A 25,297-nucleotide genomic window follows, 5' to 3' on the forward strand; every position below is an offset into this window, starting at 1 on the left:
TATAAGGCGACAGTAACAAGAGCGTAATACGTATGATTAAGAATAATTTAATTACAAAGGCCAAATAATACAGTCACAGTACAAATTTTTACATACATATGTATTGTACATTATATACAAATTCATACATACAAAGAAATTAAATGGAAAATTTATATGAAATGACATTTGAAAGCAATATTATAGGTATAATTTTTTTATCGATTACATATAATTTATACTACTAGTTAGGACTTACCCACTGGACGATCGGGTCATCATAGAAACATTCGTTTGAAAAATACTTGAAAAGCACCCCACTAGATATTCGAGATGTACTTACATACACATACATATGTTTCAAATGATACTTTTAAATGAAAATATATTTTGATATTATATACATATATATTACATACTAAATATTTACCTAAGTTCGGTTTGCATATTACATACACAAAACTTTATTCTAGATTTAATGGCTTATTTTTTACAATCGGGGAATTAAAATTAGTAATAATAAGCTGGGTGATATTCTTGCAAGATGCTACAGAATCACATATAAGGTGAATAAGCTTAACGAAAAATTAATAATAAAAAAAAGAAAACTCAAACAATAATGTATTGCAATTTTAATAACAAAACATACAATGTAAATAAAAATAATGAAGTATTATTTGACGAGCATTACAGAACAAACAGCAAAATAGTAAAAGTAAAACTTAAACTATACAATATATATATGTAGGTACATAAATGTGATATTTAAACAATTTCATTTCTATATCTAATATGCATATTGTATGTATGTATATGACTTTACATACATATGTATACACACACTGGCTTTTAATACATATACATACGCTAATGATAAAATTTTGAATTCATCTCTGGTTATGCATTTGAAACTTTATTTCACATAAATAAATACATATTTGACTTATTTACATCATATTTTCCTTTTATTTAAATTTCTTTGTTGATATTCAATAAATATGACATCAAATGAGTAATATAAAACCCAAATTTATTTTCTAATATAAAAATATGGACATACAAAAGTAAAAATATAAATTATTGTTGTACAGTTCATTATAAATTATATTTCCAGATACAAAATGACGTATCAAACATTAATTTTCCATTATCAATACACAATCTGTACACACATACATACATACATTGATATTGGTATTGATAAAAAAGAAATATTCATTAAACACGACTATACCCTTGTTCTAACAAAAAGCCATAGATGGATAATCCAACTTAATACATTTCCTTATCTACGAAAAAACAAGTTTTTATTATACTATTATCACCGTTATAACACTCTTCCACATTATCTTTGTGAGCGTTCTTAATTTTACAGCTGCACTATTACTACTATTAAAATAAATGTAAATATACATACATTAATTTTTCTTCCACACATCCATGATATTTATCTCTTTATTTAAGATATTATCATTATATTAAAAAAAAACTATTAATTGGTGATAAACATTTAACATCAATATAATATTTGTATTCATTAGCAAACACGGGGTAGGAACTCTACAACATGGTCGAGTTTGGGTCGCCACCTTGCAAGTTAAGAACGATTCGATGATGTTGGTGGCTACTGCTTTACTTCTTTCCCTGCCATCATATTAAATAGCCGTGTACTAAATCACACCGTCATTTCATTCTTTTCGCCCCCATAATGGCGAAAACCATTTTTATATATTAAATAATTAATGTCTGGGATTTACAACTTACTATATTGTATATATTTATTAATTTCGAACTGAGAAATAATATATGTATCAGTGGCGTGCCTTTTATCGCACGACTTTACTTATGTAGGTGTGCGCGAGTAGGATATAAGTGATACAGCAAGTAGGATACACAGGATACTGTGACGTGTCACAGCATGCTCTTGTATCCAACTCGCACTAATCTAAGTACAGCTGTGCGATAGAAACAAATAAATTTTCACCGCACGCCACTGATATGTATGTAATATGCATTAGTAGCGATTTATGGCAGCGTCAAAGCTGAAAACACATTGTGAACACAAAAAAAGAACATGTCACAAAAAACCAGGGCTGTGGAGCCAGAGTTGTAGTCGTAGAGTCGGAGCATTTCAAGCGGAGTCGTAAAAAATCAACCGACTCCAGATCTTCTTTATTATTATTTTTTAATTAAAAGTATAACTTTACGCGTCAACTAGTCTATAATTTTATTGAAGTAAATCGACTAATAAATTGAAATTTAATAATTTCTTTATAAAAATCATAAATTTAAATTACATTGTAAATAAAATCGTTAAATTGCACATATTTTTATGTGTTCTGGCCAAAACTGATGTTTCCTCCGTCTCATACTTTTTTTTATTAGTTTATCTACATATGTACATAGTAACAATAAATGAAGTTTTGTGATAATGCAAAAATTCGAGCTCAAGATTTTGACTGATTCGAACTCAGAATCGATCACTGATCACGTTTTCATGATCTAGAAAAAATGTGTGTGTCTGTATTTTGGGGATTTTTTGAACACCGTTAGTCCTATCAAACTAAAACTTAGTATCGGTTACAGAAATTCTTATCGATACGATGTCAATTTTTTTCAAATTTTTAAGTTGATCGGAAATGGTACCTCCACTTATCGATATCCTCTTTTTTTTAAGTTTTTGAATTAAATTGTCTTCCAAACCATTAACCAAGTTATGTATAAAATTTGGTAAACATTCGTCAACCGGAAGTGGCAGTTTATTTTTATTAAATTGATTTGTTTATGTATGAAATTCATATACATATGTATACTATGAATGTACTTACTTTTTATTTATATCAATAATTCAATAAATTTCAATATTTTTAATTGCTTTAATTTTTTATATTTTGAAAATCGCTATTATTTTTAATACTATTAATTTTATATGTTGGCAAAAAAAGTCCATCTTACAAAATTCGTTCAAGTTGGAGTCTGAGTCGGAGTCGAATCGTAAAACAAAGCCCAAATCGGAGTCGGTAAATTTAGATCGGACTCCACAACCCTGTTTAAAGTTCATAATATGCCTGCAATGCGTACAGTATATCGATGAGAAAGAAAATAGTAAATAGATATTTACAAACAATATGAAATGTATGTATTTTGTGACAAATTATTATTACTAAGTATACGATACACACCTTCGTAGAAGGTGAATTAATATATTTCTTATATAAAGTCTTTTTCAATTATTCAATAGCGAAATTTCATCATTTCAATACAATTCAACATGTTCATTTGTTCAACATAACCTATAAATAGATTACAATAGGCGAAATTTGAATTATGACTGAAAATAAAATCACATTGTACAAAATTAGTGCATTGTTAAACATGCGATACATCACGTTCATATCAAATATACACATCAGATCAAACAAGCGATAAAATCTAAGTAAATAGCGCGGTCGGCAACTTTCAATGTGATAAAATTTTCATTATAAGTCAAATTTGCAAAAAGTCTCGTCCGACTTAACTTCCTATGCACGTCACGATCGAGGTACGAACGGGTGACTCGCGAGCTCAAATGATGTTATGCTTCTACATATTTATTTTAGGATATATTTTTGATCGATCCATTGTGATTTGTACTGCGTCAAAACAGTATAAGATAAACGATAGGCATAGAAGGTGTGCTAAGGAAGGCGAGTATACGCCTTTCGCTCCGTGTGCTACAACTGGAACCAATCGTCTTGAGCACGCTGCAACCGCTGCAGTGAGGACCTCACGTGTCTGCCTTGCGCCATGACCACAGTCTCTCCCATGGTGCCGTGATAGCTGCTTTCGCCATCTGCACTACTCCTGCTAGTTCCGACACCGCCTACGGAAGCCGACGGTCGTAGACGCGACGTTGGCCTTCTCCGAGTATTATATAAATCGGCAGAGTACCGACCGAACCTGAAACATTTCACATGTCAGTTAATTGAGGATTCTAGCCAGATATACAAATCTAACAACAACTTAAAGTGAAACACAATTAAATCAACGTTCAGTTATCATCATCAAGTATGATAAGTTAACTCAATTACAATAACTTACATAATTTTAGACTCTATTCAATCCTAATCCTAAACCTTTATTAACAAAGATTAACCACCATATAATGCTTTGAACAGAGTGGCCACGGGTTCAAATCTCACTGGTTTCTGCTGGCCAAACCTTGGATTTGTGACTCCAGATCGATCGTTTCCTATCAGAGTTTGCAAATTTGTTTGATTTTCATTTAAGCGTTTCCAACAAATTGGCAATCTTACTCATTTTCTAGCATAATCTCGAATTTCGCTGAATTGTATAAAATGCTGCAAATTTACAAATTTGACCATAGATGTCTCTGTGGATATTAATTGATATGTATTTATGTACTTTTTATAATACTAATAATATTTGTAGCAAATGTACAATGTTTCTAGCCAGGAAGGCGCATTAGGGTTACGTGTTAGGCCTTCCTGGTATAAATTAAAAAGATAAAATAAAATAATATTTACAATACGTAAAGGATCAGAATTAAATTATGAATTATAGAATATATTTAAATATGCATAACATAATCTACCCATTATCATTATAACCATAAATACATATGTACATTTCAAAATACCTCTATAGAAAGAAGCAAAAATGGTTTGACATTGGTTTTTTTTAAACCAAACACAATATTGACTCACTTATCTCGAAGTGGATTACCGAAATGTTTGAGTAATGCTCCTACTATTGCATTGCTACTACGCACTATAATGACTATCATTGAATCGTGGATTAAAAACCGATTGAACCAAGCCAAATCTAATTAGCTCTCACATGGACAACATAGGTTTTTTGAACACTGAATAACATTGAACGACCTCTTAACAACATGAGACACATAAATCAGCTACCGCATTATTTACTCGTGTATCGTCGTAACAGCAGAGATAACAAAAGTACACTATGATTTTGGGCAAGCACGTCTATTATAAACTAATAGATATATGTTTTATACGTATTCAATCGCGATGTGCTAATTGATGATATCATATACGGTGTGAACTTTGACAACTCACTCGCTTTTTTCGCTAGTTTTCTCGACATCCTTTTTGATGCTCGCCAGTGATGAGTCGACTCTGTCGAGGAATTCGTCGAAAGTTTTCTTCTCGTCGGGACTACCGCATAGGAATTCGTTCGTCGCGCTTGGCACTCCGGCCACAGACGCTCGATGTTTCAAGGCTTCAGATCTCGGTTGTGGAATTTCCTCACTAGGCGAAACTGACGAGTCCTTCGACACTGGTATCATGAGATATTCGCGCAAGAAGAGGCTGTCAGATGCGAAGAGCCTATTCGCTCGCCGTATTTTCTCCATCTGAAATTGAGCAAATAAAATTATGCATTTTTTTGCTAGCAAAATTGTCATTGAATAATTTCAAATATAACGATAAAAACATCTAAAAAAATGTTCTCATTATTGATTGATTTCTCAATATTGATTGACTATGTTTGGAAGGCTAGTTTATTTATTTTTTAAATTATGACTCGTGAATCACAATTGTTTGTGAATCACTTTACATTTCAATTCCGGCAAAGGCATGTATCTGTAGTCGAAAACCATTTAAACAATTATTGTGTTTTTAACAAGATGGGTGCATTAATTTTACTTGAAATAATGGACTCCAAATTCTATTAAATTCGATTCATTTATATTTATGTTGGCTTTGAGCAAAATTTTTCAATTATGAGACCGAAAATCGGCATTCTATGAACTTGCAAAAAGCCTGTCACCGAATTAGTTTACTTTCTTTTAAATTGTCGGCTTTCTTATTTGAAATAAATTACAGTCAGTCTTGCATGTCCCTCTGATAAGAAAACTTGAATTTAGCAAACGTATCAAATAAATCAGTAACAATTAATTTGAGAAACCTTGACTCATCACAGACAAAGATGTCAATCTATTATGAATACATATAAAATATGGGTCTACGTGACGAGACAGAATGTTAAATTACAGAAAACACAAATATCGGAAGGCAAATATCGAAAATCGAAAGATCTTAAGTCGAAAGATCAAAAAAATATGGTGCATGGTAAACGGTACATACTCACTTAATTTGCGCGAGCAGGATACAACAGGAAAAAGAGGAACATGCTTTTCCTCCCGTATTCTGCGCGCGCACATTAATACGGGAGGAAAAGCCTGTTCCTCTTGCTCCTGTTGTATCCTGCTCGCGCAAATTAAGTGAGAATGTACGTGAGTATGTACCGTTTACCATGCACCATTTTTTTTTTATCTTTCGACTTAAGATCTTTCGATTTTCGATATTTGCCTTCCGATATTTGCGTTTTCTGTAATTTAACATTCTGTCTCGTCACGGAGACCGATAAAATATATATGTACATATGAAGACTTTTGGAGATACTCTTCTTCGAACAGTGGCCCATTGAGCTCATATTCTACACCAGGCATTCTCAAACATTCGAAAAAATTTTAATTTTAAAATTTTAAATCGAATAAGGATAATATTTTATTTCTGGTATTCTAATCTTAAAAACTTTAAATTACTATAGAAATTATTTTATTTGTTTGTAAATATTTTTGTAAGATGTATTTAAAATACATACATACATGTCATCCACCACCCTCCCATTAAATTAAGATTAAGCCCTCCCCTAAGTATTATGTGTAATATCTTATTTTTGCTTAAGATATACTTATTGAAAATAAATTACATAGGGGCTCAAATTTTTCCTTTTGCCTCAGGTTAAAAAAATATGTCTAGTAACAGCTCTAATATGTGCATACTATGTATTATAATACAATAATAAAAATCAAAAGGATGTTTTGAAAATTATCGAGGGCTCCCATTCGTGAAAAGTTCCATTTCAAGCCCTGAACCTACATATACATATAGATATAAAATAGACATAAAAATATTTAAAGCATATTTTGCATAAAAAATACTGTTGATATGTTTTTTACATAAAAACGCTGTTTAAAATCATTGTTACATTATCAAAACAATAGTCGAGTTATGTGTAAGTTGTATCAATAAAATGAAATGCAGCATAGGTACACGAACTTTCATGGATTACAGGAACTAAATGATAAAGACGGATATGAATCATTCAAAGTTATTGACAAGAAATAAAAACTAATATGATTTGAATTCTCCGCGAATCATTCACTTTTGATAAGATCTTGCTTTTTATTATGATATACATGTACACAGAGAGGCATACATTCAAAATATGTATTCAAAGAAGCGTTAAGTGCTATTTTTTCATCAGCGCAATTGCCAACTCTCGTTAACACATCAACGGATACAAACCAACCGAGTGTACACTGTATGTTGTTATTACAAGTAAAAAAAAATAATAACACATACGAACTGTATACATAACAGTCCGCAGTGTAAGCATTCCAAAATCATATCTCAAATTTGCATGTTATTAAAAAATGTCTCGTCACGCTGTATAAATATCGTGAACGCCCACCGACGGACATCACACTCAAAGCACATCTCAGGCATAATAAATCTATTATTAATATATTCAATGACAATATGGGCGATTTAAATTGGGTCAAAGTCAACACAACATTTGACTACATATATAAATATAATATCAAACAAACGCGGATATCGCCTAATTTATGACCCGAGAAGATAAAATTTATCCCTCTCGTCGAAATGCGTATATTTTTCCCACACATAAGGAAAAAATGTATAAATAATTGTACAAAATATAGCATAATTAACAACTACCGTGGATTTTCGTAATCGTTCATATTTATCTACATAAATCTCCTGGATTAAGATTGCCAACAACAAATGGGACTAATTTAAGACGGCATTCATACAATGAACTGATTTTATCGATTCCAATTATTTCGTAAGTGAGTTGGAAAGCTTCACGAAATGTTGAAGCGCATGAAAATTTAATCAGTATACCCTCTTATATAATGTAATATTTAAATGGCGCACTACATAAAATGATTATTACTATCAATTGGAGCAGGGTAAACAAAACTAAGCAGTCTGCTAATTATTATACACACTAAAATTCGCAGTGAGTTGAAGTATATGTTTTAAAAATTGTAACCAATTATAGAACAATCCACTAATCACCTTAAAGAGTAATATATTCATAAAATATATCTCGTCATTTATAATGTAAACAGTCAATGCGTATTGCAATATTTTTCAATAGCGCTAAACAAACACTAATAATGCAACAAGTTTACACGTACAATATACATGGCTAAGTATTGTGATCTTATGTGAGATATATTTTTAGCACAATAATCGAACACAAAGAATTAGCGAAGAGTGTGATGAGTAATGAGTTTGGGTTGAAAAGACCGTTGACGGAACAATGTGCATTGTGTAAATGTAATAAATCGGTGTGACGTGTGACGACATCGGCTCGAGTGTAAGTGTGGTGAAGAGTCGTACTAACCGTGGTGGAGTACTTGAGCGCGAGACCCTGCAGCGTGTCGTCGGGCTGAACGCGATGCCGAACGAGGCGAGAGGGCGCCTCGCGGCTCCTCGCCTCCAGGCAGCCTCGTCGCCCCCCGGCCAGGCAGGCGCCGTAATGCCGCGCGCCTCCCCCCACCAACCGCTCTTCCTCCATCGCGAACTACGACTTCGACCGACGCGACCAGACCACTCCGACGATCGACACTCACTGATCTCACTGACAGCCGTCTGACACTACTTACACTAGCATACTTACATACACTACACTCACATACGACCATGTCCGAAATAATTATTACATCCGTCTTCATTTCTTTTCATTTACGTGTCACATCATTTGAACCATAATGTAGGTGCTGTTCCGATCACCAGCATTCTTGGAATTTGGCTGTATTAGGAGCTATTAGAAAACTTCCTGTGGCCATCGTAACTTTATTATTCCGACGTGGGATTTGTATCTATCTATTTATTTTTTCTTGTCAAAGTCTTTCCAAACATTTTTATTCTTGACAAAGTCTTTCCAGACATTTTTATTTTCTTCTTTTTATGTGTCTGAAAAACTAAATAACTTTATCAGAGTTAATAATAGCCATCTCGCACGGTTCGGTAATACGCTACCATTAAACCAGCAATTTGGCTTAATGGTAGCGTATATATTTAGCACCACTGAGGTCGAAGGTTCGAGTCCTCGTCAAACCGCTGGTTAGATTTGAGGTTTTGTGACTCCAAATCCATCGTTTCTCTTTCAGAGCTTGCCAATTTTATCTGATCATTGTTGAAACGGTTCCTGAAAACTGGTATTAGGTCATTTCCTGTTGTCACAAAATTTGTAAAAATTATGCACAGTAATCTGAAATCTATAAATATCTCGATAGACATCTCTATAATTTCGTGTTTATTATATGTATAAAAATTGTGTGGCGGCTCACTATACGACATGGTCGAGTTTGGTTACCTTCCTGCGAGTGGGGACCAACTCGGCTGGGTTCGGAGAGCGCTACTCACTCTGCCTTCGGCTGTCATAAATAAAACACGTGCATTCAACATGCCAGTCGTCTCATTCGTTCATCCCCCATAATTGTAATAATAATTGTACACAAAAATCTAAAAATAATCTATAGATGTCTCTATGATTATTATTTCTGTACTGATTAATTTTTATATGCTATGTATTCTGATTGTATATGTGTAGGCGGGGTACAATGTGTTGACCGTATCCCGGCCTAACGAAACACTGTTGTGCTAGTTTTATAAAGTTTTATTGTTTGCCTATGGTTGTACAAAGGTATGGTATTTGTGGGCAAAAGTATGTCGTTCAGCGGTCTCTGGATATGGTAGAGTGTCGCTGGCTCGGCATTCAGCTATGTTCAGAAGGTCTCTGGATGCGGCAGTGTGTTGCTGGCTCGGTGTTCGGCTATGTTCGGAAGGTCTCTGGATACGGCAGTGTGTTGCTGGCTCGTCCGGCTGGTTGATCTTCCAAGTCCGCGTAGTGTAGTGGTGGCTGGTCAGGAGCTGTATGTTGACTGGTCTGCTGCTGTGTGTCGACGCTTGCTGCTGTGGGTCGACTGGCGTTGTTTGGGTTGTACCTCCTTTTATAGTGTTTCTGGAATCGCCTGACCGATGGTGGTGGTTTGTTGATGCGTAAGAAAGGAATGCACTTTTGTCGAGGCGTAGAATTTTCTGGAACGCTTGATGGAAGTGGTTATTGATGCGTACGAGCATTTAGTTGTTGATGCGTACGAGAGGAATGCACTTTTGTCGAGGCGTAGAATTTTCTGGAATGCTTGATGGAAGTGGTCGTACGAGCATTTAGTTGTTGATGCGTACAAGAGGAATTTGCTTTCGTCGAGGCGTAGTATTTTCTGGAATGCTTGATGGAAGTGGTCGTACGAGCATTTAGTTGTTGATGCGTACAAGAGGAATTTGCTTTCGTCGAGGCGTAGTATTTTCTGGAATGCTTGATGGAAGTGGTCGTACGAGCATTTAGTTGTTGATGCGTACAAGAGGAATTTGCTTTCGTCGAGGCGTAGTATTTTCTGGAATGCTTGGCGCTGTTCCGCTCGATGTATTTTGTTGTTGCGGAATATTCTCGAAGGTTTCGATGACGATGACGACGACGAGATTCCTACATGGCTCTCCGGTGAGTGTTAGCGATGTGTGTGATTTTGTGGGAATCTTGATGTGTTGGGGTCTATTGACTCGATGGCGTCGTTGTTCGTCCGGTTGTGCTGGAGAAAGTTGTCTCAACAGCGGGTCTTGTGTTGCATGCCGGTCCAAGTCTTGTTCTCTACCAGGTTGCTTATTTTGGGCGAGCTGCGTTGGTAGTGAAGGTTTGTGATGGCTTGGATGGTGCTGTTGTGCAGGCTGCTGTGTTCTGCGTGGAGTCATTCGCGTGACTGTTTTGCTGGTGGTGCTGAAGTTAGTTGTCTCGGCAGCGGGTCTTGCGTGAAGAACGTTGGTTGACGAAGTGCGTTGAGTGCTGGTCTTCGTTGGTTGTGCTGGAGTTGGTTGTCTCGACAGCGGATCTTGCGTGAAGAACGTTGGTTGACGAAGTGCGTTGAGTGCTGGTCTTCGTTGGTTGTGCTGGAGTTAGTTGTCTCGGCAGCGGGTCTTGCGTGAAGAACGTTGGTTGACGAAGTGCGTTGATTGCTGGTCTTCGTTGGTTGTGCTGGAGTTGGTTGTCTCGACAGCGGATCTTGCGTGAAGAACGTTGGTTGACGAAGTGCGTTGAGTGCTGGTCTTCATTGGTTGTGCTGGAGTTAGTTGTCTCGACAGCGGATCTTGCGTGAAGAACGTTGGTTGACGAAGTGCGTTGAGTGCTGGTCTTCGTTGGTTGTGCTGGAGTTAGTTGTCTCGGCAGCGGAATTTGTGTGGAGACTGTTGGTTAGCGAAGTGCGTTGAGTGCTGGTCTTCGTTGGTTGTGCTGGAGTCGGTTGTCTCGACAGCGGGTCTCGTTTTGCGTACCAGTCCGAGTTGTTCTTTTCTACCATGTTGCTTATTCTGTCTAGGCTACGTTGATAGTGAAGGTTGGTGGTCTGGACGATGTTGTTGTGCAGGCGTTGTGCTGATTGTGCTGGAGTTAGTTGTCTCGACAGCGGCTGTGTTGTGTTGGAGCTAGTTGGCTCAGTGGCGATTTGTTTCGCCGGTTGTGCTGGAGTGGGTTGACTCAACCGCGGGTTGTGTTGGTAGCTGGTCCATATGTACTTTCACACCATGTTACTGTTGCGGTCGTTACAATGGTAGTGAAGGTTTGTGACGGTCTGGACGGTGCTGTTGTGCAGGCTGCGGCGTCCTGCATGGGCTCATCGAGGTGATGAATCATCGAAGGTGTGATGAGCGGTGCTGGCGGATCAACAGTAGTGGATCCATTTGGTTGTTGTCTCCGGGTTGCGTTTTGTTGTGGCGAAAGCTGCGGAGTTGTTTGACATGGTCACTAGTTGTGGGGACATGTAGCGGACTGCGTTTGAAGTCTGCGTTGAGGGTTGCGTTATAGACTGCGTTGAAGGCTGCGGTTGCGTGAAGTCTGCGGTTGCTATGTAGGCTGCGATGTGGGCTGCTATGTAGGCTGCGATGTGGGCTGCTATGTAGGCTGCGATGTGGGCTGCTATGTAGGCTGCAATGTGGGCTGCTATGTAGGCTGCGATGTGGGCTGCTATGTAGGCTGCAATGTGGGCTGCTATGTGGGCTGCGATGTAGGCTGCTATGTAGGCTGCGCTGTGGGCTGCTGTCGTGGCGGCTGTTGGTTGTTGTGGAGGCTGCACTGTGGGCTGCCGTGTTGACTGCGCTGTTGACTGCTATGAAGGCTGCGTAGTTCAAAGATGGGGTCACCAATGTAGGCGGGGTACATGTGTTGGCAGCGCTGTTGAATGATCAGAAGGTTGCGTAGATCACGTCGGGGTAGTACCAATGTAGGCGGGGTAGCTATGTAGCTGCGCTGTGTGTCGACGCTTGCTGCTGTGGGTCGACTGGCGTTGTTTGGGTTGTACCTCCTTTTATAGTGTTTCTGGAATCGCCTGACCGATGGTGGTGGTTTGTTGATGCGTAAGAAAGGAATGCACTTTTGTCGAGGCGTAGAATTTTCTGGAATGCTTGATGGAAGTGGTCGTACGAGCATTTAGTTGTTGATGCGTACAAGAGGAATTTGCTTTCGTCGAGGCGTAGTATTTTCTGGAATGCTTGATGGAAGTGGTCGTACGAGCATTTAGTTGTTGATGCGTACAAGAGGAATTTGCTTTCGTCGAGGCGTAGTATTTTCTGGAATGCTTGATGGAAGTGGTCGTACGAGCATTTAGTTGTTGATGCGTACAAGAGGAATTTGCTTTCGTCGAGGCGTAGTATTTTCTGGAATGCTTGATGGAAGTGGTCGTACGAGCATTTAGTTGTTGATGCGTACAAGAGGAATTTGCTTTCGTCGAGGCGTAGTATTTTCTGGAATGCTTGGCGCTGTTCCGCTCGATGTATTTTGTTGTTGCGGAATATTCTCGAAGGTTTCGATGACGATGACGACGACGAGATTCCTACATATGTATTATTATATTTCTGGCCGTTATCGTACACTCGTCACATTGGAGCGATCTGTTATGACGAGTGTATATTGATTGTAACAATAAAATAATAATAATTGTAATAATTACATTCAAATTGAAAATCGCTACCAGGATAACCACCGCTTCGAAAATTATGCGCGTGGATCTCCTGTCACACGAAAATTCATCGCACAAGAAAATTGTCGTACAGAAAGCTGCCCAAATATTGTTCAGCAAATACTTTTTTTTACAAGATTTTTAATATTATCGATTATACATATGAACTTCGTATGTTGATACGGACATGCGAGTCCGTAACGTCATTTTAGTTCTGATAATAATAAAAATCTCGTCAAAAAAAAGCATATTTGAGCAGTTTTCTGTATTGCAATTTTCCTGTACGACAGGAGCCCCGCGCGCGATTTTCGTAGCGGTGGTTATCCTGGTGGCGATTGAAATTTGGGATGTAACCCGTTTACCATCTCGCACACGTCACTAAAATCTCGATCTTGGAACATCTAGCACTCGAAAATTCCACCCACGCGAAATTTCATACTAACGAGAACTCGAGTGCCAGATATTTCGTATTCACGTGTATATTTTCGTATGCGCGATCATAATGTGCCAAATAGTCGGTTTACCATTCGTATGCAAATGAAACGTGAAAATGGTTAAAGGCTATTTAATGTGTTGTTATGGCCATATCTGTCATTGGTTGGGGTGACGTTTCCACGCTCTTGTAGTCATTTTGCACAGAAAATAATGTAGTTTTATATTAATAAATTCAAATTAAAGTCGATAAATCGGTCACAACCGAACTCTTAAATTAGACGAACCATGGCTGACGAAACTTTATTCGATTTCCTCCACAGCGAAATCATCAACTATGCATTGGAACAAAAAAAAGATAGCAAAACTAAGGTAACTCACTAATTACTCACTTCTTGGCTTTATTATGAGCGTATAAATTGATTGTAATACTTTTACAGGATACTGATCTCTCGGTGATCGAATACATCGGTTTCTCAGCCGGGTATAAAATAATGGAACGACTCACCAGAGAATGGCCTCGTTTCAAAGACGAATTAGATACCGTCAAATTCATATGCACGGATTTTTGGACTTGCGTCTACAAGAAACAAATCGACAATCTCAGAACTAACCATCAAGGTGTATATGTACTGCAAGATAACGCATTCAGGTTCCTCACGAGATTCTCCAACAGTCATCAATATCTGGAGTATGCACCGAGGGTAATTATTTTAATATTTCAATGGTGCAAATTCTGTAATTTTCTCGTAACATTTTTTAATCTTATTATTTTAGTTTGTATCATATACATGTGGTCTCGTCCGGGGTGGCCTAGCAAATCTTGGAATCAACTGTACCGTTACAGGAGAGGTTCAAAACATGCCTTCCTGTAAATTCCATATACAAGTGCAAGCTAATTAAAAATATATATACCCATAGCAATATATGTAATATAATGTAAGATGAATAAACGCGTATTCAATAAATGCGATTTCATTTTTAATACGTATTTATGTATAGTATGTATATAAAAAAAGCCCATAGTTTTACAAAAATATTTATTAGAGTAATTATAAATAGTTCAGATTAAATCCTCAGTATTTGACAAAGTATTTTTGCGTCACTAGAATATTTAGAATTAATTTGTATTCTTGTGAAAGTACCAGCGCCAATTCCTTTTGTAAGACGCTCTGGATTGACGATAAGACATCCATTTATATTCTGCAAACAAGAATGATAAAAATAATCAAATTACATATACACAAAAGATATTAGATACAGATAGAAATACGAACCTTAGTAAAATATCTAAAATCGGATGGAAGAATAAGAATATGAGGCGTGAAAGGCAATGCTGCATAATCACTCCATAATGTGGTATCCAAAGACATACTAGGGTTCGGTGGATAGAGAGGATAGAAGTTTTGCTGATTCAATAATTGACTGGCCAATCGACCCATTTTATCCTGTCCCTGGGGTGGCCTAATATATAAAAATGAGCATCAATAACAACACATTTCGTAAATACTTTCAATAAAAAAATCATTATACTAACATGGATATTTCTTCTTTACTTAAATGCATCATAATATCAGTAGACGTGACTCCAATATTGACTCCACTGACATTTAAAACGCATGGATCTGGGACTAACATCAAATTTGGATAGCTTTTCTTGATGTGGAATGGAGGCGTTGGATAAATATTTGTGTGAAATACGTCTTTAGAACTTGCCACTAAAACAATTTGAGTCTGTGGACTGAAATAAATTAAAAAAACTTGAGATTTTCGATTCAAACTTATATATAAGCAATGTAAAAACTCCCAATAAAGTTTTACTTCACAGCTGATATTGCAGTCACGATTTTTTCTACCAAATTTTCGAAGAAAGATTTAAATGTTTCTGCTATGGTATTCTTGAGTAGTAATGGATGATTCGCGTGTAAGAATGGTCCTATCAATGTTACAACGTGAGGTTTATTCTCAGTGACATACTGTATGAGGTCAGTCAATGGATCATATGTTAGACTGTCTGAAGTTGTGAATGGGCCACAAACTACAACCATTTGTAATTGTCCTGAAAATAATGTTCGTAGTAACTTTGCTTAAGCCTGTCTCGACTACTTTCAGAATCAATTGACCAACTCTTCCTAATTTTTAAATATATTTATTCATACAATAGCCATTTTACTTACCATTCAGAGAATCATCTAAAACCGGGGCATTAGCTTTGTCAAACGATCCATCTAGGAAGACTTGCTGGGCTTCAAAAACATCGCCTTGAACATTCAAACCAGATAACGCTACAACCTGTCCAGGAAACAGGGTGTATTCCTTTAAGCTGAATAATTAAAAATATATCATAAAGGATGTCAAACTCAACTATGATTCAACATAAATTTGTACTGACTGATTCAGGTTTACAGGTACATTCATGCCATACGATTGGTCATGAGTCCCTTGAATAACTACCGACTTTTGATTCAATCGACCATTAGAATCACAATCGATCCTTCCTACTATTGTTATGGGTACCTACATGAACGAAATTTGTGTTAATTTTAATAAGTATCTGAAATTCTCTTTTACAAATCGCACAATCATCATACTTGACTTTTATGTACAACAGGGACGGTATCTTTGATTACAGCTCTATGCAGAATATATTCCGATAAGTATTTGATGTGGTAATCAAGCATATTTGTTTTATTTTGTAATGATTCAAAGCCGTACCTAAAAAATAATCATTTTTAATGATTAGTTTAAAGATTCAATTGCAGTTGCATTTGATAAAATAATGCTTACATTGCATTAGTAGAAAGTATTGATTCCGAATGATTGGGAACTTGTTGAATGTAGCATATGCTATTGCTTGCATTTGTCCATGTACATTTTTTTAATTCTTCTTCGTCTCCATAGCTGTTTAATACGTCACCTGCATTTGTTCTATTTGAATACTTTTCTGATTGAGAACTGAAAGTAAATCAATATAATTCTAAAACAAAATGAAACGATTGAATGGTTATTTCCAAAACATGTATAAATTGCTTACGTAGCTGGTGTATAAGTTATTGGGCGTAAAGATTTTGGCAGTACTTCACTTTTAACGGTAGATTTTGGAGATTCGTAATCAATGTTTTCAGTTTTGATCTACAAAATTGAAAACACGAATGAAAAACCAACAAAACATCATAAATTCTACTAACATTAATCCATATATTATATGCATAATTATTATAATTACACCATGTGATTGTTAAATATATGTCGATGGCTGGAGACGAGTATGAATTTAGTCACAAGTAAATGTAAAATGTGAACTAAGACCATACTCGCCTACAATTATCACAGACTTTTCGACATGTATCTGAAAAATTTGAAGTACATATAACATGCATAGGCATCATACATAATTTTGCGATTATATGTGACAATATCAATGAGTGTAGATCTAGTCACACGTTTAATAGCACTGTAAGCTAAACCTAAACTCATTGAATCCATCACACTGCGACAAAAACTATGTATGCATCATATCATTGAACAATGAAAAATAAAAAAACAATATTTATCACAATACTAAAAAGTTATACCTTGGGTGTTGTCAGGTAATCGGCCAGAATATTTTCGTCGTCATCAATATGTCTGAGAATGTTTTAAGGAAATTCATTACAACAATTATTCTAAATATATTACGAACAAAAATGCGATAAAACTGCCACGCAGTGTAATTTTTATCAGAGTATTGAGTTACAGAGTAGAAATATAATATCAAATACAAAGAGGCCAGCTCAAATATTCATTTAATAGTAGTATCCATTTTTTTTTTCTGGAATGTTTTAATCATACTCAAATCTTCAAAATTCAAACGAAATTAAATTCTCTAAAAAACCCTTACAAAGTATTCACAATATAATAAAAGAGTTGCACTTGTTCGAATATTGAGTAACAAAAGTTTTCAACAAAGCCAACTGAAATTTTGGCGCCAAAATCAAAAGGATACAGTAGGGAATGGTGGTGGTGCGAGGCGTGAGATTCGGTGGAAGTTTCAAGTTGTCTGTCGAATTGCAGCATGAGCCGGGGCACGGGGGTGCTGGCCGAGTCCGACAGAACCACAGCCGCCCACTGCTCGGCGGCTTCTTCAGCGGAGAGATCGTACTTCCGGCAGCACTCCACCACTGCAACATCACACCGGAATCCGGATTAAGTACCGTTCGACGGGACTCGGTGCATTACTGCATTGGTGCATTGGTGCATTGGTGCATTTGTGCATTAGTACTAACTGTGCAGCAAGTGGTCCCGGTGGAGCGCCAGTCCCAGCACGGCCAGATGCTCCTCCAGCTGCTCCGACAACTCGTCCTGCGAGTGCTCCTCACCGGCGGGCATCCTGGACGTGCGCGAGTGACGCGCTGACGAGTGACGCGCCAACGACCGCCAAACCAGAGACCGTACGCGCGCGGATTCGTGAACGCGACACGCTTCCCTGTTCACTAACGCCCACTCTCTCTTTCTGCTTTTATATTTTAAATCCCATCATTTTAAACCTAAAAACGGGATACAATGGCCAAAACAATATGAGGCTAAAAGCAAAAGGTCAACTTTTTGTCGAATTTGCGTTCATATACATGTTACAAATCCATGTATTAGGTCGGTTTTAAATTATTTGTACTGATCTTACCGGTTCGGTGATTACTAGTCAAATGTGAACCGGTCACAGGACAACCGGTCGCTCTAGATCTGTCACACGTGATCACCCGTCACACTAAAACTGGTCACACCCTAAAATCGGTCACGAGAAAACTGGTTGACCGATTTTAGGGTGTGATCAGTTTTCTCGTGACCAGTTTTAGTGTGACGGGTGATCACGTGTGACCGACCTGGAGCGACCGGTTGTCATATGACTGGTTCACATATGACTAGTAGTCCGTTTACCGATTTTACCAGTACAGTACTGGTTTTTGGATATTTGTTCTGATAAGTTGTGAAATAAAACAAAAGTACATGCTTTATTATTTTCATTGAAACTCTTAATGCCTTCGTCGAAAATGATGTCTCTTACAAAAATATTGCTAAATTAGTTGATTATTGTCTCTGTTTACCAAGAACAAATGTACCTGCTGAATAATTTTTACTTTATCTATGTACATAGTGGTAAACGGGTTACATCCCAAATGTGAGTCGCTACCAGGATAACCGCTGCTACGAAAATCGCTAGCGCGGTTTCTGTCGCACAAAAATTCGTCGCATAGGAAAATTGCCATACAGAAAACTGCCCAAATATTGCTCAACAAATGCTTTTTTATACGAGATCTTTTGCCTAACAGCTTAACCAGGATTGTGTAAAATTTTATAAGAGCATTCAAGAAAATTAATATTTTTTTTCGATAAAATGTCCAGGTGTTGGATTTGATAAAAAATGATCACTTTAGCTTGAAACTAAATAAGAAATATTTAAATTTAAAATTTATTAGTTAAAAATTTATTAGTGAGCAACATAGAAGTAGAATGCATAGAATGGTCATTGTTAACAAAAGTACCGTCTAAAAGCGAGCCATCGAAGAGAGGGACGGAAAGTCAGAAGAGAGACAAGAGAGAGAGAGAGACGAAGTTTAGCAAACAATGAACAAACTCTGCCGCGCAGAGTTTTTGTAGCAACTTTTTTGGAGGCTGAGAGCGATTCTATGCATTCTACTTCTTGGTGAGCAATAATACTGTAAATAAATTATATATTGGATGGATTGATGGGACCCATTTTTCAAGGGGAGAAATTTTGCTTTTTTTAATAATATGTAAAAAATCATCGCTCAGCATTGTCACGTTGTTCTTATTATTTTTTACCTTAAATCTAAATGACCAATGAACTTGGCATAATCAACGATTATAGTGCTTCAACAGAAGTTATCCACTTATTCTTTAAATTTACGTGTTACATGTGAACATCTAATATGACGACATTAACGCTAATAATTCTCAAGGTAAATCTATCATTAACAATGATAGGTCTATTTATCTGCACATTAGGTGGGTAGGATTGTTTATTTATGTTGCTTGTAGGTTCTGCGCCCAAAGAAAAAAAAGTAGCGTGATGCTGGCCGTATTTTTAAAGTTTATTGCCGTCAGGCTCTTACTTGACAGCTTACGACAAATTTTTCACGAGCTGCCGCAAAAATGAACCACGTCAAGGTAGACCCGTTTACCGTTTTCTAAATTACTTTAAATTCATTATTTTACATATTCAGTCACCTTTGCTATACCAGTCATTCATAAATGCAATATGTTACGTAATCATCTATTTGTCAACCTATAAGGACGATTTTTATCATTACAGAATGTAGGAAAGTTGGGCGTCAACGGGGTCAAACAATTGCACATGTCTTCTGCATTGAAAGTGAAACCCTCAATTCCCTTGAATCAATCCAAAGAAGCTGTAACTCCTTATTGCCCTCGTATTCGCGAATTACAAACCAAGTTTCAGGTATATTATAAAATTTATTTTAAATATTACACATACCAAGTGTGTTTTATTAACTTGTATTTTTTTTTTTTACAAAGGTTGAAAATGACGTACCTGTACATCTAAAAGGGGGTCCGATGGATAAAGTATTTTATTACGCCACCGGAATTGCTTGTACAATGGGCATCAGTCTATCTGTAGCTTATTTGGGGAAATTGTCTTATTCAACTTAATTAGCCGAAAATTAGACTTCCTATCAGCTCTATGTAATATTTAGTCACTGAGCATTTATGATATGCATTTCATTCCGCTTATAGAAGAATTTTCATTTCCAGAAAAACATGTTATATAATTTTATATCCAATCTTTTACAATATGTAGCAATGTAGAAACAGAGCCAAACAATATATTTTTTTCATAACATTTATTTGATGTTTTATTCATATATTATGTAAAATATTATATAGTACTGGAATAAATTGAAAATAATCTCGCCATAATCAGTAATATCAGTCTATATATCTGTTTATTAACACTCCAATCGATTTTCAGATATACTTATGTATGGTCGTGGTGTGATTATTCTTGTATTATACCATACTAATATGACTTGTTTTATAGAAAAGCCAGTGAAATTTGAATAAAATATATTTAAAAATTGTAAACTTCGTTTTTTATACAAATTCATTTTCTTTCGTAAATATAAAATCAAAGAAATATACATATGTAGTTAATCGGCGACAATATTTTATATAAACTCGCTCATGATATATACATATTTATATAAAAAAGGAGAAAAAAAAATTATGATTCTTATTCCCAACTAATTCTGCTACTAGAAACTAAAAATTATACATGATAATAAAAATTGTCTTCAGTCATCTGATATATTCATCATTACAATCATTTTAAGTACTCAGATAACAAATTCGTAATATTGCATTTTATAAAAAGTTCATTCACAGTTTGTTTTTAAATACATCTTATGCTACATAAACAGGATCAGAAAGCTGTACAGTTCCAGCTTTACGTAGCGTCAGATGTATTCCCATTACCGGGCTACCTGTATCGTGTTTCTTCACACCAATCATTCGATATCTACAATAATAACAAAAATACATAAGTATTCTAATATACAATATTGGAACTAAAATAAAACAAGGTTTTTATACTAAAAAGTGGGTCAAAAAACATGGAATCGCCTTATATTTGAGTCTTAAACGACAAATAATAAATTGATTACCAAGAATAATACAGTTAATTGTCAAATTCTATTTGCCCACAAATTAGACAGTTAAAAAGAAATTCAAAAATAATTCGTGTATTAAAAAATGACAGAAAATAAAAATCAAAAAGTAATGTACATCAGCAGATGGTATAAAACTACCATCGTATGCTATTTTGCAAAGAAAATCCTAATCTAAACAGAAATAATAGAATTATCGTGAAGGTTCAAGAAGGGTGATGGATGGATAAACAATTTGTTACTGATAGGATTCAATGAAAATTTTTTCCAAAAGGCAGATTCAAAAAACAGAGGAGCTCTATTTTTGGGCCAATACAACAATTAATAAATTCGAATGCAATGAAATAATCTCGGCAATTTTGTTTCACATCAGGAATGGGTAACCAGACCATGATAATTGATGATAAGACTTACTTTTTCAACGTAGCAAGTGGTTCTCCATTTTCATTTTTCACACCAGTTTTCCAATCGACTGTTGTTAATACACATCTACAAAATAAAATGATTATCGTCAAAAATTCATATAATTTCATCATGATAAAATAATATTACCTTGTACATTGTTTAACGACTTTGAAGACAACGTCACCTATTCGTACCCATTGCCAGTGATCTTCCTCTAAAGGTTGAGCACCTTTTACGACAAAGTTGGGTCTGAAATTTTGCGGATCCGTTTTAAAACCATCCATACGAGTGTTCAAGTCATCAATAGAACTTTCGTTCATGAGGCAGTATGATGTTAAATCTGGGAACGCACCCTTAATTAAAAATGAATAATTAATAATAGCAGTTGATGTTAACAGTTAATTATTTACCCACAGACTTACGGAGTCATTATCTCTGACTATCGCTCTAATTCGGCTCCGTCTCATGTTACCACATTCTGTCGGATAGTGCACCATTCTTAGACCCGTGTCTTCGTCAAGAATGTATCTAAATTTATTTAACATATTAGTCATATGATAGTAAATGTAATACATTTGTTTAGTAATAAGTCTAACTTCGATAGAAAACCAGCAACATCATCACCACAATCCATTCCTTTCATCTCTTGGCCCCACAAAGTAACTTTAGATACGGGTTTTTCTATAATATCTTTATATTTAATAGTGAACGATTCTCCATTCGGTACTGTGAGAATTAGTTCGTCTTTACTCATGGAAGGTTTGATTAAGACTAACTTTGGATGAAGTCTAGCTGATACAAAGTTGCCAGCCAAATTTACAATGACGAATCCCCTGAAGAAAATTATGATATTAAATAAAATGAGTAGTTTCATAAAATCAATAGAATTTGTATTACATATCATTACCGATCATATAACCAGTCTATTTTGAGACCTAATTCGGAGCACTCCATAGCTTGTTCTCGTATGATGCCGCAAGATTTTATCGGAAAACACATCAAATCATTGAGAACGCCGACTTGACGCCAGTTCGATGGTATGCGTTCTCTGTTTGAATACCATCTCCAAAAAAGATACAAAGAACCGACACCGATTACTCCAATACTCGTTGATATAGCAGGACGGGCTGAAATTAAATACACATAATTGAAATTTACACAACTACGTTTATATCGTCAAATATTAAGTATACTTTTAAAGTTTTCTAATATCCAGTTTAAAATCACACTGGATGAAAATGTGACTTTAACTCACTTATCATACAAAATCAATAATCAAAAAAAAAATATCAATTCAATAATCTTTTTTCATTATGTTGAAATTTCTAAATTATGTTGATTTAATTTCATTTATAAACTTGTAAAAAAATAAAATAAAAAGTTTTCCAAATTTATTCAAGTTGCTAATTTTATTTTCGATATCATATTTTTTATACTCGAGTCTTCGCTATTACGCAAACTTTAAATTTGCAAAGAATATTACATTTTGATAACATTGGAATATGTATGTACATGTACAAATGTGTATTAATATTAAGTGCGACGCGAAATTGGATATGCTGACATGTTTAAATAGGTAGTATCAAAGCAAGTAGAAAATAAATGTATCACGTGATTGTTTACATTATTTATCAGACAAACCTGATATGAAATTCATCTGGAAAATAAGCAATTGCAGCAAATTTACCAAGAACAGTAATTATTGACAAAGTAACAATGACAGTAATTATTGTCAACTTCTAATTGATCAGTGGTATTATAACATATATATATATATATATATATAATATATTGATTGCAATCAACACGTCCCAATGGCCTCAGCTACAGGTCAAATCGGTTAAGCGTAGATTCGTAAAGCGAGACACGTCTGCAATGCCAACTTAACAACTACATATCTCACCATTACCACATTAAAAATATAACTGATTTTTAAACCAATTCAAGTCAACAAAGAAATTACAATTTTTTTAAATATTAAGGAAGATGTAAAAGTATAATCCGTAAAATATTAAGACGTTGAATCATTTGCACAGTAAATTTATTTAAGATTAACGTTATATGTAATTCTATTAATTAAAATATTTCATGGGTTATATAATAAAATACAATTAAATTATCTAGTAAGTAATATTATATAAAAATATGCCCTAACGCATGAGTTTTTTAATATTATAGAAATTTTATCGCCACAAACTATTATTTAAATTAGTCACTACCAAGAAATACTACCTACTAGAAAGAAAAAAAGTATTATTTGCTTATAACATATGTACGTAAATATCACTATACTTATTTGTCTAGCTAATTTCTCTCATGAATCAAATATGTGAACACAGGTCTTAAGAAATTTTGTATGCACATTTTTTATTCGGAAAATTGTCATTGTATAATATGTACATATGTAATCATTTTCTATTGTATCTATGTACATACATATGTAATCATTTTCTATTGTATCTATGTACATACATATGTAATCATGTTATGAAATAATTTTCAATAACTCAATGTACACATTTCACAAATGATTAAAATGTGAAATTTTAGTGAATTAAAACTGAATCAACCTTGATTTGTTTATTATTGTGCTAATGTGGTAATACCCTAATAAAAGTCATTGTAATAGTCGAAAAAAAGCAGCCTTGTAATAGTCTAATGAAAAAATTTTCATTTAGCTATCGTTCTTGTTTTGTCAAATATATTTCTTGAAATGGGGTTTATATATTTTTATTTCACATGCATATGTATAGCAGCTGTTATTTTCTGAATTAATTCGTCAATATTTAACTACGTGAATATTTATTTATTGAAAAATTAAAAGTTCCTCTTAAAATGAAAAAAAGAAAAACAAATGACAATGCAATATATGAAATTAAAGATATTATGTCTGTAATGTATAATGTACTACATATGTACATACATCATACATTTTACAAAAATCGTACATAATACAAATATTTTATTAATGAAACAATTTGTTAATTTCATTTTAAAAAATCGTAAATCTATTTTTGTCGTCTTGACGAGATGTCCGTCCTTTTTTTTTAAAAAAAAACGCTTGATAGTTTTTAAGCTTACTATAAGCATCAATCAGTGGGGAAGCTCTAAACCGTCAATGTCAATAATGTCTATATTTATCCAATATTAATTTAAAATGAAGTTGTCGTTAACATTTGAAAGTATTATCCATAAATAAATAGACATATGTATGTACATACGTATATAGAAACTTAAATATTCGGCACCTTGAATTCAAACATGACATTTGATTTGCTCATTTAATGCAAATCTATTATTTATATATGTAAATAATTCAAAGTCAATGCGTTGTTGAAAATCAATTTCAATGTTGTTTATATTGCGAATCGCTGATGTTGGATAATCATGGGTGAGATAAAGTTTATACATCAATAATTTTAATTATACACATACATATGTATAATTTCAATGCAATGTACTAATCTTATATATACAATATATACATATGTACATGTGTATTTACAAACATATGTTTATTTTCTGGGACTTTTCAAAAAAAACTATTTAATTTGATTTTTTTCTATAATCTAATATATAATTTCGAGACTTTGTATGGTAAGGTTTGTTGGTAAAATCGAAAACAAATCAAAATTCATATGACGACGATATCGACATTGTTTATCGATAT

The 25,297-nt window shown here is 34.8% G+C and overlaps 5 protein-coding genes and 1 long non-coding RNA gene across 8 annotated transcripts in view; 3 read left to right on the forward strand and 3 right to left on the reverse strand.

Moving 5' to 3' along the window:
- Nucleotides 1–482: 482 nt before the first annotated feature.
- On the reverse strand, nucleotides 483–8,820 carry LOC143910899 (lysM and putative peptidoglycan-binding domain-containing protein 1-like). Its single transcript, XM_077429525.1, has 3 exons — nucleotides 8,446–8,820; nucleotides 5,061–5,356; nucleotides 483–3,918 (listed from the first exon to the last, which is right to left on the reverse strand). Exons 1-3 carry the CDS (start codon nucleotides 8,617–8,619, stop codon nucleotides 3,693–3,695), a joined length of 696 nt encoding a protein of 231 aa, XP_077285651.1. The 5' UTR covers nucleotides 8,620–8,820; the 3' UTR covers nucleotides 483–3,692.
- An 832-nt stretch (nucleotides 8,821–9,652) lies between these two features.
- LOC143910915 (uncharacterized) overlaps nucleotides 9,653–25,297 on the forward strand; it is a 95,160-nt gene continuing 79,515 nt past the window's right edge. The window contains exons 1-4 of the long non-coding RNA XR_013260506.1: nucleotides 9,653–9,857; nucleotides 9,910–10,062; nucleotides 10,409–11,993; nucleotides 12,054–12,301. This is a non-coding gene — a long non-coding RNA (uncharacterized LOC143910915). The remainder of the gene's footprint in view (nucleotides 9,858–9,909; nucleotides 10,063–10,408; nucleotides 11,994–12,053; nucleotides 12,302–25,297) is intronic.
- Trs33 (trafficking protein particle complex subunit Trs33) overlaps nucleotides 13,672–25,297 on the forward strand; it is a 58,967-nt gene continuing 47,341 nt past the window's right edge. Inside the window, exons 1-3 of one of the 2 annotated variants that reach the window (XM_077429544.1) lie at nucleotides 13,672–13,912; nucleotides 13,981–14,244; nucleotides 14,318–14,523. In XM_077429544.1, the coding sequence (XP_077285670.1) occupies nucleotides 13,829–13,912; nucleotides 13,981–14,244; nucleotides 14,318–14,443 (474 nt within the window). In that variant the 5' untranslated portion in view covers nucleotides 13,672–13,828 and the 3' untranslated portion in view covers nucleotides 14,444–14,523. Of the gene's footprint in view, nucleotides 13,913–13,980; nucleotides 14,245–14,317; nucleotides 14,524–25,297 lie in introns of those variants that run through there. The other variant, XM_077429545.1, reaches the window with a different exon arrangement.
- Nucleotides 14,564–18,028, reverse strand: PolA2 (DNA polymerase alpha subunit B). The gene is made up of 12 exons (XM_077429538.1): nucleotides 17,806–18,028; nucleotides 17,526–17,700; nucleotides 17,116–17,167; nucleotides 16,575–16,672; nucleotides 16,328–16,495; nucleotides 16,132–16,255; nucleotides 15,933–16,057; nucleotides 15,718–15,863; nucleotides 15,362–15,599; nucleotides 15,078–15,281; nucleotides 14,818–15,004; nucleotides 14,564–14,743 (listed from the first exon to the last, which is right to left on the reverse strand). The coding sequence occupies exons 1-12, from the start codon at nucleotides 17,906–17,908 to the stop codon at nucleotides 14,609–14,611; spliced, it is 1,755 nt and encodes a 584-aa protein (XP_077285664.1). The 5' UTR covers nucleotides 17,909–18,028; the 3' UTR covers nucleotides 14,564–14,608.
- LOC143910914 (cytochrome c oxidase subunit 7A1, mitochondrial-like) lies at nucleotides 19,566–20,834 on the forward strand. The gene is made up of 3 exons (XM_077429546.1): nucleotides 19,566–19,705; nucleotides 19,851–19,997; nucleotides 20,075–20,834. Exons 1-3 carry the CDS (start codon nucleotides 19,691–19,693, stop codon nucleotides 20,207–20,209), a joined length of 297 nt encoding a protein of 98 aa, XP_077285672.1. The 5' UTR covers nucleotides 19,566–19,690; the 3' UTR covers nucleotides 20,210–20,834.
- Marc (Mitochondrial amidoxime reducing component) lies at nucleotides 20,393–23,519 on the reverse strand. Of its 2 annotated transcripts, none has more exons than XM_077429542.1 (7): nucleotides 23,269–23,519; nucleotides 22,535–22,754; nucleotides 22,224–22,460; nucleotides 22,050–22,155; nucleotides 21,775–21,980; nucleotides 21,637–21,711; nucleotides 20,393–21,074 (listed from the first exon to the last, which is right to left on the reverse strand). In XM_077429542.1, the coding sequence occupies exons 1-7, from the start codon at nucleotides 23,282–23,284 to the stop codon at nucleotides 20,960–20,962; spliced, it is 975 nt and encodes a 324-aa protein (XP_077285668.1). In that variant the 5' UTR covers nucleotides 23,285–23,519; the 3' UTR covers nucleotides 20,393–20,959. The 2 variants fall into 2 exon arrangements, 1 of the variants encoding a protein (XP_077285668.1); XR_013260504.1 differs by having other exon boundaries at nucleotides 20,608–21,074; nucleotides 21,782–21,980; nucleotides 23,269–23,475.

Source organism: Arctopsyche grandis, chromosome 4 (assembly GCF_051622035.1).
Source record: "Arctopsyche grandis isolate Sample6627 chromosome 4, ASM5162203v2, whole genome shotgun sequence".
In the NCBI taxonomy this organism is placed as follows: domain Eukaryota; kingdom Metazoa; phylum Arthropoda; class Insecta; order Trichoptera; family Hydropsychidae; genus Arctopsyche; species Arctopsyche grandis.